The 12,750-nt window shown below is 36.1% G+C and overlaps 1 protein-coding gene across 3 annotated transcripts in view; it reads right to left on the reverse strand.

The window, feature by feature from the left end:
* LOC126868699 (lachesin-like) overlaps positions 1-12,750 on the reverse strand; it is a 266,628-nt gene that overhangs the window by 182,418 nt on the left and 71,460 nt on the right. For all 3 annotated transcript variants that reach the window (XM_050624475.1, XM_050624476.1, XM_050624474.1), the window contains one exon: positions 12,378-12,502. In XM_050624475.1, the coding sequence (XP_050480432.1) occupies positions 12,378-12,502 (125 nt within the window). The remainder of the gene's footprint in view (positions 1-12,377; positions 12,503-12,750) is intronic.

Here is a 12,750-nt window from a genome sequence, read left to right on the forward strand (position 1 = left end):
AGTTGCAACCTGCTAAAGAATCAATTTTAACAAACACATCCACTAAATTTTGACGGTATCATTGAATGTTTACATTAATTTTTACATTTTTATATTACATTCAAATTTTGTATAATGCACTAAGATTCACTAAAGATATCCCTGTTATTATCGGCATGCGTTCTGACATAAAGAACCTATTTACTGAGCGTGGGTTAAAAAATCGCATTGCCAGAATCATCAAGAAATTGGCAAATTCCGATCTGGATTATGGTTCTTCCAGTACCTATTCGTGTTCCGTAGATGTTCAAGAAACACAACCTAGTAACTTCAACTATATCTTCATTCACATAAACAATAAAATAGATAATAAACAATAAATAGTATTCAATAAAGGACACTTGAAATTCGAATTCGGATCCGGCTTCTTGATGTTGATATCCTAATCTATATAGAATCTTGGTTCTCCCAAATAGATAAGATTAATTATCCTGGTTTTCCAATAATCTTAATAGCAGTCTTAATAGCTGTATGTAAAAATTTCGCTTTCTCCGAAAGAAATAATGTAAAAAGATTCGATCAATCTGACGATATTTGCGGTATTCTTGTCTTGAACGTGCAGATTCCTTTAGATTTGATAATTTGTTACAGAACCCCAGGAATCATTCTTTCTCAAGATCATTGGAATACTATTGTTCAAAATATTAATACAAATAATAACTGTATACTTGTGAGCGATCTTAATGCATACAATAAAAATTAGAATTGTCAATATTCTGATAGAAATGGACTTGGACTCGAAAACATTGCCGAATTTAACAATTTATTCTTATAGAACGATAATTCAAACACTCATATAGATATACATCGTTCTATTAAATCTAATCTTGATCTAATTTTTTCTACCGTTAGCTCTTCGGTCAAAATAGAAGTTAGAGTATATGACGAGACCTGGAGTTCTAATCACTTTCCAATTTATATAAATGGTAATGTTGATAAATATGTCTATGACCAATGATCCTCCAATTTCGACTTGGTTAAATTTGATGAAGAACTCGAAAATTCTTATTCGCGACTTCCTTATACCGAATATAATCAATTAACCGAATAACAAAAATAAAATACTTTCGTGCATATTTTAGTTGAAGCAGTTAAATGTTGTATTCCTATTAAACAACATGTCCTTTATCTTAGAAAACGCAACCCAGTTCTCTAGTGGGACGCCGAGTGTGACAAAATAAAAAATGAGAGTGTTCGGAATTTTAGTCGGCCGTCCGTTTATGGCACGGACAGGCCCATTTCCCTCATTATTCGAGGCCAGACAAAACCCAGGAAAGGACCAGCCGAAAGGGCACGGTGGAAAGAAGAAATCCAACGACAAATTGAGTTCAGCTTCAACCATCGGACAGTACACACAGGACGACAGAGTCCTTACTGAGTTCAACTACAAGCAACGAAGACTACAGACACAGGACGACAGAATCCCAACTTAGTTCAACTACAAGCAACGAAGACTACAGACAGAGGACGACAGAGTCCCAACTTAATTCAACTACAAGCAACGAAGACTACAGACAGAGGACGACAGAGTCCCAACTTAATTCAACTACAAGCAACGAAGACTACAGACACAGGACGACAAAGTCGCAGACTTAGTTCGGTTAAGTGCTACAACGAATACAAATAAAGTGCCGTCTAAATCTAACACTCGAGTTATTCCATGTCCTCCACCTTGAACGTTAAGTCATTCGAGGTACGCGATATCGACCGATCGGTTTGACCTGACCGGTTGCTCTTTAGTCGATAATACGCAACAGAGAGCATATGTTAAACTAAGAGATTTGATAAATTAGAAAAAAGCGTGTGCTCTATTTATCAAAACTTTTAGAAAGAGAAAAAGAGAGTGCACCAAGCTTTTTGCCGAAAGCATTAATCTTTAGATGGGTCCTAAGTATGTTTGGAACATGTACAAGATCTTTAAAAACAGTTGGATTAAAATAACTACTCAATATTGGCTTGATAATTTGCAAAACAATGCTGATGATCTTATTCTTTACTTTAAATTTGTGTTTATCGAGAAAGGCATAAGAGTCATTGAGGAAGCCATCAGAGTAATAAAAAAAAGTTTTTGATTTGAGCCTACACCTCGCTCCTAGCAGCATGTCTTCATTTCAATAAAAAGAAATTGCACCTGGCTTCACTGCAATCGAAATTGATAATCTATCTATTAAATGCAACGAAACTTTTTGTTTCTTGGACATTATTTCTGACTACAGAATGTCTTTCATTGCTCAAGTTTATTGTGCAATTAAAAAATGCTCCAACTCTCTTAATATAAAAAAACTCTTGTTCAGGTTTTGATTGTTCTGTTTTTGATTATGAGAGCTGCGTATACTTCCCAAAACAACAATACTGTGTGAAAAGCTTGAAAGATTTCACTACTCAGTGATTAGAGTAGTTCTCGACTACCGTAGAAACTCTCTATGGATGTTAGCAGAATTCAAACTTCCTCTTTTAAAGGAGCGTGGTAAGTTTTTGTGTAATTGTTTCCTTGCAAAAATTCTATCAAATAGAAACTTTCTTTGTCTTAATGCAATTAAATACTACTTCAACATAACCAAAAATAAAGCTTTTAACAATGGAATTCTAAATCGATGCATTTCATTCTTTATGGATTTATGTAACAAAATTGATTCGCAGAGTCACTTCAATATTTACTGTTACGATTTCAAAACGTTGATTACCTCAATTTTATTTGACTATGAATTTGGTCTTGAACTTAAGAAAATTTAAGACCCCAATCTGAGTATGGAACGATTGGTGAGAAATTTCTCCGCGTACTTTATATTCACTGACGGCAATAAAATTTCATGTTCTAATCATGTCGGCTCTGCTTGCTCTTGCTCTGATCTAAATATTCATTCAATAAAGAGTTTGGGCCTCAGTGTTTACAGTTGAATGTGTTGCTCTAAATAATGCTCTTGATATTGCGTTAATCATAACTGTCTTATCTCTTCTTGGTTTATGATCTACCAAATTTTATATCAAAACTAACATCTATATTCTAAATATAAATAAGAAATACAATTAATTTATTCATGACAATTTGAATAATTATTTCATTAAATTCTTCTGGGTTCTGCCACACTTGGAGATCTGGAGTAATCAGGTTGATGGTTTAACTAAAGGCGCTACCGTCCCCAGCTCTATAGACATTCCAAGAATTCTTTTTACTGCATTCTTCTACCGGAATTATTCAAGAAAAGAGCTTTTTTTGCATACAGCTAATATAATCAAAAAACAAGGGATGTGTAAAGGTAAATTTTACTTTCAATATTTCTTCAGCAATAATCGAACACCGTGGAATGGACATAAGAAATTGTCTCGCCAAGTTATTGTAACTGTAAATAGAGGTAGAGCAAATCACTGTCAGATATCCGCTTGTCTCGCTCACGTCGGTATTATTAACAACTCCAAATACAGATGTAATCTTGAAAATGGAATTCTCAACCACGTGTTATGGCAATGTAATCTATATAATGTTCAAAGAGTGAAATTAATATACAATTTTCTTAAGATAAATTTCCAACTGCTGTTAAACGTCGCAACATGAGTAGCTATTCCAAACGTCACAGCGTGTCTTCACATTTTGACTTTCATAAATAGTTGTAATTTGCGTATTTAGAAGAAACCAAAAAGAAATAAAAGTAAAGAAGGAGGTTGGTAATTTTATTGTATATTTTCATTTGTAAAGATCGATCTTTGTTTTCCAGTTGTATCGTTATGTAATATTTTATAATTTCGTAAAATGTACAATTATAATACATCTGTATCCGAGATTTGTAGTAAAAAGAAAAGGAATTTTCATTCATAACCATTTCTACTAATCGATATATAATCTTAGTAATCGATTCTGCTAGCATTCGCAAATATGTATTTACAATATTCTAATAATGTATAGTAGTATTTCTGTGGTGGAAATTTCGACATTCCTTCGTGAAACGTATTCACCCATTGCGTTATTTTCGCTCCGAAAATACTTCATATTCCTCAGTAAAAATCGTTATTATTGATCAATCGTCCATATTTGCGTCGTAACGATGTGAACCGACGATGAAAGGATCCGACGTCGACGCCGCGTTTCGTCGAACAACAAATTCCATTACCATCGAATGTTTGGCCCGAAACAAGAAAAATACAGCGCGTTTCTTTCGCGCCCTTTCATTTCGTTCACTACAATCTATCCGGTCCAGCATTTTTGACGGCATATACAAAATCGAAAATTTATTTTTATTTAATCGTTTGCCCGGCCGATCGAACACTTATCGTTCGACGTTTTCGACGGAAAAACGTCGACTGGGTTGAATTTGGAACCAGCGTTCACTCCCGCTCCCGTATACCGTCGGTACAATCTGTTTCGTCGAGGCGAAACATGATTCAATGTATACCAGCGAAAATCGCGAAATAATAATTCGGCATGAATTCGAGCGCAAAGAAACGTTTCGATTTGTGCGCTGCTGACCAATCGTTCACGAATAACGTTTCCCGACCGGTTTTAATACAACGTCACGGTTTTGATCGTATCGGAATAATTTTTGTTTCGTCTTTTGCTTCGAAGTGACTTTGGAGACTATCGACAATCGTTACACGTGCATATCTTTTCTTTCAGATTTCATTTTTCTATTCGAAATAAATTTTTTTACTGGTTTAAGGGAATAAATACTTTGAAATAGTAAATCCAGACTAATTAGGAAATTGAGATACATTTAGTAGATTATACAGCTATTTTAAATAACATAAATTAATGTGTAATATATTCCATTCAATATATAACTATAGTAATACATAATTTGTACGACATGAACTTATTAATAACTAAATATGCTTGATACTAGAAATAGCTGTTATTATGGATTTTTGTTTGAAGAAGATTAAAAGCCAATATTGTGCTGTGCTGTCCGCATCGTATCACAGATGACGTAAAATGTTTTTAAAATATTCTCCTATCTTGAAAATTATTTTTGGAAATATCGTTCATAGTAACTCTGTCATTAAGAATAGTGCAATAAAAATATTCTTTTCTAATGTAAAGTAACTTATTGTCTGTTGTATTATATTTCATATATAAAATAAATTGTTAGGCTTCAAAGTTATTCTTCACTATTCCGTTATTTCTAAACGCAGGAAATTATTTATAACGCCCTAATTCAAATTAAATGCGCGTCACAGAATTCAAAGCAAAATTAGTATAATGCTAAAAGCATTATTACATGTTTGTATCGTTGACAATTCGTATCACGAGAAATCGTTGATAATGCTTTTGACTCGTGTTTGCAACATTGTGCAGCATACTAAAAGATTACAGTAAAGCGGGAATTAAATTGATCGCGCAAATTGGCAACTTTTATACCAGAACCATTTACGTTCTGCGATACGCGAAAGAAAATATTGCAACTTACGACGCTTTTAAAATGATTACGCCAACGGATAGAAACAAAAAGAGGAACACGCAGAATAACAGCGTACCGAAGGAAGTGTATGAACTCTGACTGTGGCAATTTATGAGTTTAAGGCGAAAATATCAGAAAATAAAAAGGGTCAAAGCCACGCGAGGCGAAGCTGTCTAACAGATACAAATACTTGAGTACCGTCTTTTACGACAATCCCAACACTCTTTTTCTGTCTGTTTTTGATATTGATGAAATTACATTTTTGTTCTAAAGGTAATACCATAGTACTTCATGTTGGGAGCAGGGGTTTCGTTTTTATCGCAAAAAAATAAACATTTACATGAATAAAAATAAAATGGGTCGAGTATTGGAAGAATGTTGTTGTAGAAAAGCTACATAAAAATTCTTACGTGTACCTATGTCAAACTAAAAAATTCAAATCATTAAATTATTCCGCGCCATTTCATATTCGTTTCTAGGTTATACTTTTTAATAATCCGGTACCAAATATCTTCCGCCAAATCTTTTTTGAAAACCGCCACAAAACTGTCCAAAAATACCTTTAGAGGTCTATCTCTGATAAAAGTGTGTCTTAATGAAAGAAATATTTAATATTAACTTAATTTTATGAGTATGCTATAGTCAATCAACTATTTGGCCCTTTAATGTTAAAGCGAAATTTCTATTCCTAGTTAAACTTCCTAAAATAAACCAACCGGCTCAAATACCTGCTAAATACAAGATCTATAAATCTCGTCTAAAGAATCTTCCTGAGTCCACTCGAAATCTTCTTAATCGGCCAATTTCTTGCACGAGATCGATCCATGTTCTCCGACAGATGATCCACGCGAATGCAAATTAAATGTAAATTTCAGTCGATCGACCATCCTCGCGTTTTCTACTTTTTTTCCAATTGGAATACGTAACTATTCACGAACGTTCTTGCATGAAATAATATAATATTTAAGAAATTATCATCGATAAATCCCTAATCACAAATTCTTGAAAATCATCCTAAACATGATTAGGGAATAACGCGGTCTAGTCACTCGATAATACATCATTCGTCAAACTCTCTAACGAGAACATCGAAAGTGTTCTTTCTCAGATGATTACGTGCATCCAATTAGAAAGTGTCTACTCTCATGATTGCGCCACGTTTCCTTCGTTGTCCTATCTAGCTCTCCCTTGCCCCTAGAATCTCACGATTCGAACTACATAAGCTCTACTTACCCTCGCAGCCATAGTGTTGGCTTTGGTTTGGGGTTTGGTCGCGCCAAGCCGCGTGTTTGCGGTTTTGCTGTCGGTGCTTCGGAGTAGTCCTCCGCTATATACGTGTGTACACTACTGTACACTCACGGACCATACTCTGTGTCCTGGCGACAGGTTTGAGCAAAGCCCGCGGAACGATCGATATAACGATAGATAGATATCCTGATGCTAACTCATTGGTTCAACTTTACGAAGAAAAACACGAATCAGAGCTTGAATACTGGGTTCTTTCATTGTAACGTAATCCGAATAGGAGCAATTGATAGAGGAATTAGTTTAGTAGGATAAGATTTAGAGCTTTAGAGAGAGCACTATCCAAGATTTGGATTCTATTGTTTGCGGAACAATCCGATGTCCTTTGACTATTCGTTGAAATATTTGAAAAGAGCCGAAAAATGAAAGTAAAGCGTTTTAAAGATATTTCGAAATCATTACAAAGAAGAATTTTTTCACGAAAACCAAGTATTTCTATGGTCTAATAAATCTTTGTAATCCAACTAAATTTAAATAAAATATTTCTATTTGTAACGCGTCAAACAGAAAGATATATTTTCCACTAGTTTAGTTCGAACAACACTCATTTCCATCACTGTCTGTAGCAGTCAGTCCGTTCGACTTTCACGCAGGGTAACATCTTAATAATACAACCTGCCACCCCTCCAGTTCATTACCCATTCCTGTAGAAAGGCAGAAGGAAATCGTGGATAACGAACCTCTTGGAAGTTGACGGCGACGATGCCGGTCTGTCTGCCAAGGATCAATTGAAAAATCATTCAGGCTAGTTAATTGGGGAATAATCTGAATAGAACTTAATACAGGCGGAAGAAGAATCGTCTCGCGATGAAAAATTCTGAGGAGTCGCTCGTTTTACTACAGATGAAGCGCTGGGATAAATAAATAACAAAATGGTAGTGAAGTTTATGCTAGGTATCGCTCATGGTACATTGCGTTAAAAAATATTTTCTTTTCTTTTTGCGGGGGGAAATTGCAAGACTATTGCAAGTTTATGAATAGTACTTGAAGAATTTTATCGTTCACTAAAAATGGTTTCGAGCGGGTGCAATATCGTCGAAATGAAAATTTTTTCTATTGCTCGTTACTACTATCTTTAAAATTTGGATATATTTTTAACATCCCATTATCGCTGTATAAACAGCGACAATAGAATAAAATCACTTTTATCTTACACTTTTACAAATTATTTCACACAATAAATTCCACATGAATTATTTGAATATTCCAAGAATTTTATTTGTCACTCCCTTTTTATCATTACGCGTTCCATTATTCATTTTAATATAAATTCCTTACAATATTAATTTTTTAACCAAAATATATCCAGTGAAATTAGTTTTCAGTTATTAACACCTAAAATTCCTTCCATGCTCTTTTAGCAAGTTTTACGTATTATTGAAATAGAAAAAATTAAAAGGTGCGGAACACCCGAACAATAAAAGCCGCGAGTAATATTTTATAAAATGTAATGTATGTTATATCAGAAGAGATATCCACGAGTCGTCAATTTCTATGTCTCCAGCTTGTCATGGACAATTTTCTTTCATAATCGTAAAATGAAGGAGCGGACGGAAAGATCATCCTGAGTCAGGATCGAAATATACATTTTCTTATCAGGCATCTCTTCCTCGTCCTATTTCCGTAGAAAGGTCGATCGTTCCGGCCAATCTACCCACGTTACGAGGTCCAGCATCGCATGTAGGCCGTGACCAGTATCGCAAAATAATATCATTAAATCGAGAGATCCCCGGTTAGATGAAGCCTTGATACGCGTCGTGAGCAACTTCGATAACGATCTTGTACAAGCAACCCGAAATTTTTGTCTTCGTAATGTCATGTATCGATTTTTCCCTCAGATAAATATTTAAAGAGTTCTAGTTTGCTTGACTTTCAGTTGATATGTGGTTCTCCTAATTGCATAAATCTTTGTATCTATCCATAACGCGAAAATAAAATTCATGTTGTTCTTGGAACTTATTTCTTGGTAATTTTTACGCAAGAATTATTAACGTAGGGGAATATTTGCGTGAAGATCTTTTAATACCTTTGATTATAACATTTCTGAGGAATTTTTAAATTGAGATTAGCGAATTTTGTTCTTGAAAATATTCATCATCATTCCATCTAACGTGGGACTGAAACACCTGATGATTTTCGTTAACAAGCTATCATTTGATTGTCGTTTCTACGATGAATAAGCATAGACGTAACTAACTAGTATAATTAACCATAGCCAATTAGAAAAAAGAAGAAAAACAAGGAAAGAAGTAAAACATTTTCAAATTACGTTCATACGAATGTCTTACACCGCAGAAGCCAATACATATAAGGGGAAATTCCTCGGCAATCGTCTCTTCTCACTGTCTCTGTATTGACGGCGCAGCGGAACAGCGACAGAGGAATTTTAATACCTTCTTTTCGTGGTACTTTTCTTGTACGATGTAGATATATTTTACTGACAGATGCCTTTTTAGTTATGATTTTCACCACAGACCCATCCGCACAAACGAATAAACGGCCACAGATTCACATAATGCGAATATTTCTACAGCGAATCCTAAGCATTATTGACGCCATTTGTGATGTCGAACTAGCCCGATCGAACCGTAAAAGAAATTGAGCTTTTCTTGCATCCAGCTTATATTTCTCGAGGCGCGTTAACTTATTCGCGCCGTTGCTGGTTCGTATAATATTCGATGTTCCATTTATGTAAAATTTGTCGTCAAGAGCAAAAGGGTCAAATAATAAATTTTTTAACAATACGTCTTTTGAAAAGTGAAACATTATACTAGAAATAAGGAAAATATATACCATGAATTATATTCCACCATGTGGTTATAGCACTAAACGACGATTCAAGGATTTATAAAACGATCCAGGTTAAGCAAAAAGACTAGGGACTGCGAATCATGAAAATAGCAGCCTGTTCCCTATTCACCATATAACATGTCGAAAATTCGCGTCGGTGTAGTTGTAAAATCGATCTAACGACGAATAAACTTATAAATGTGATCACGATATCGGATCACGTCGGCAACGATACCGAGGCGATCCCGGATGCGACGAGTGGCGAGCCGGATGATCGTAAGGTAATCGCTTGGTCTCGCTTCGAGGGTGCGAGCTGACCGGTTTAAGTGCGTGTATAGCGATGTCACTTCCCGCGGTGATTTTCCATGAAACGCCGAAGGCCAATCAGATAACATTGTATGAAAGAACCACCGCTAGGATTCTTTTGGTGTCTCTTCACCATAGAGTCTCACCATCATATTTCAAATTATCCGGTTTGGAAAATGAAGTATTTTATTTAAGGCGACAACAAAATTTTTGTAACACAATTTGATTCTTTTTCCTTCGATGTAATTGCGTTACGCTATTTAATGAATAGTAAACCGACTAAACATTGGAGTGGAAAGATTCATCCAGGTTAGAGGATACGATTTGGTCGATCTAAGCGGGTGTTTAGCGGTGTCGATCCCTAGGCGACGTTCCCACGGAATACTAAGGGCCGCTAGGGGTCGCTATACGACTCGTAAGAAGGGTTGCCCGCTAGAAGCAACTTGTATAACGAGGTATAGAATCACTTCACGCCCTCTGATCGTTGACAAACCGTCGCCGTCTTTATAGTGCTATTAGATGTTCTCAGGATCCTATCAAAAGGATTAAATGTAATCACCCTTAAAGGGGGATTTCTCTTTAGATTATTTTTACGAGTCTTATGTAATTTTACGAGTCTAAAAGAGTCGAATTTAGATAAACGTCTCTCATATTTTTAAGCGTGGACGATATAATTAAAGTTGGCTATTGGAGGAAAAAGATCATCGATATAGGTACATTCGTTGATTTAATTCGATACCTTCGAGTAATTTACATTTGCTTTTTCTATCCACGTGGATTAATTATAGAACGAACGTAACCTCTTTATTTTTAATATTATGTTTTCTATACTTAACAAAGGTCGTTGGTTTACGATCTGACGAACTTTAATTAAAATGCACAAAGTTTGACTTCTCTTGCTCATTAGTGACTGAAGATGAGGATATTTTCGTAACCGCATCTTCGAGACCAACAAATACACGGAGAACACGGAGAAACACGTCACGAGTTCTTGAATTGACGAACTAATTTCAACTAATTAATCTCGAGATAAGGTATTGTAATCAAATATTCCATGAAATAAATTCCATCTTATAATATACTAGTTTTCGTGAATTTGTCAATTTTCCAAATTGCAATTCCATAAGCCGGAAGAAGTATTAGCGATTTGCCTCGTTTCAGTAATCGATTTCCACGTATCCTGCTTCTTCGCTCTGAACGTGCACGTAAAATTAAAGTTTCGAAGATTCACGTAGTACTAAAGAAAAGTCACCGCGTCCTAAACGCATCGAAGGATCCTATCGAACGGATTCCGAATTTAAGATTCGAGAAACGGCAAGAAGACGACGACACGACGACCCTTACGCGACGTACGAGTTGGCGATAGTCCAGAAGATGCCAATTCAATCTTCCTCCCTACTGCGGATGGAAAATTTCAGGTGGCCGACGAACTTCGTCGTCCGTTTCCTCTTCTATGCCCCCTTCTAGCCACTGCAGTCCTTTGAGTATGTTTCTTCCTTCTTTTCAACAACTCGTTTCTAAGCATCTGCCTTGGCATTTCTTAACAATCATACTCGCGAATAACACTGGTGTCGAGTGCAGCTATATACTTCCTTTTTCAATTTATTTAGCTCTTGGTAGTTAATTATATCCTTCGAATCGTATAAAAAGTTGCTGGGCAGTCGAATCTTTGTTGAATTGTACGATGTAAGAGATCTTTACGAGTATCGAGTTGAGATCTATGCATTATCTAATAGTATATGTGTTTATATTTTAAGTTTAATTTTTACAATGTGTTAATTTAACGCCAAGATAAGATTAAATTTCTTATAAATTCTTGAATTTTTGGGGAACAGCTTTCAATACGCAGCATCGCGTCATTAAAACATTCCTTGTCCTTGATATAATTAATTCAAGATATCAAACACTTCTCGATATATACGGTAACCGATATCTCTAGCGAAACTCGTTGCCTAAATATCCTTTTTCATCGCGTAAAAATTCGTAAACATTCGGACTAAAAACGCCCGCTGAGAAAGCAATTAATTTATTCACGTGCAGGATATGAGTGCACCGAATGAGAAAATTATTCAAGAACACCTTCTTCCTACCACCAGGATACGCGCGTATATCTCAGCTCGTTCACGAAGCTTCCCAGCGTTTCACGTAGAGCGCGCTTCGATTTTAACGAGCTCCTTCATTGATGAATCGCGTTCATCAAAGCTCCGCACGATTTCAGCTCGATCTCGTGATCTAACGACGCCACGTAATCAGCGTCGAGCTAACGGAGAACTTCCGAGGCGCCTGCTGCCACTTACTTAGCATACATCGCGACGCTCGTCGCGTCCGACGGGCTAACGCGTTTCTCATCTCAAAACACGCGGATCTTCCTTGCTACGATTGCGAACGTGCCGCCGCCCTCCAGAAACTTCGCCCTGCACATTTGTTAGACGTCGCACGTTTATTGGCTCGTGCTTTGTACGAAATATTCCAAGTAGAAGGAAATTTCGCGAAGTAAGTTTTAAGGCGCGCTATAGCAAATTTGTAGAAATGAATACGTTTATTTACCTTGTATGGCCCCAAGTCCTTGACACTGCAGGCTAATTTTACAGTACGTCCTGCTGGCACTGTGATATTTCCTATTTCATCAATGAACTCAGGATCCGGTACGCTGGTAACTGAAACAACTGTAACTGAAACAAAATAAAACGACTGTTAACATAATGTTGATGCAGGCTTGAATATTTAATTAAAAGAAGTTTTCTGCTTTAGATAAAATTGTCAGCCGCAAATCTATTAATTCGTACATCTAACAAGGCAACTCCAAACTCGGCCTATGATCGCAGAAGGGAGAAACTTCTTTCTTTTCGACGGAGGTCCGCGAGTGACTAGTATTTCCTACGAAAGTTGGATTGCACAGAAAAAGGAGAGATCGATCGAT

This window comes from Bombus huntii, chromosome 8 (assembly GCF_024542735.1).
Source record: "Bombus huntii isolate Logan2020A chromosome 8, iyBomHunt1.1, whole genome shotgun sequence".
NCBI lineage: Eukaryota > Metazoa > Arthropoda > Insecta > Hymenoptera > Apidae > Bombus > Bombus huntii.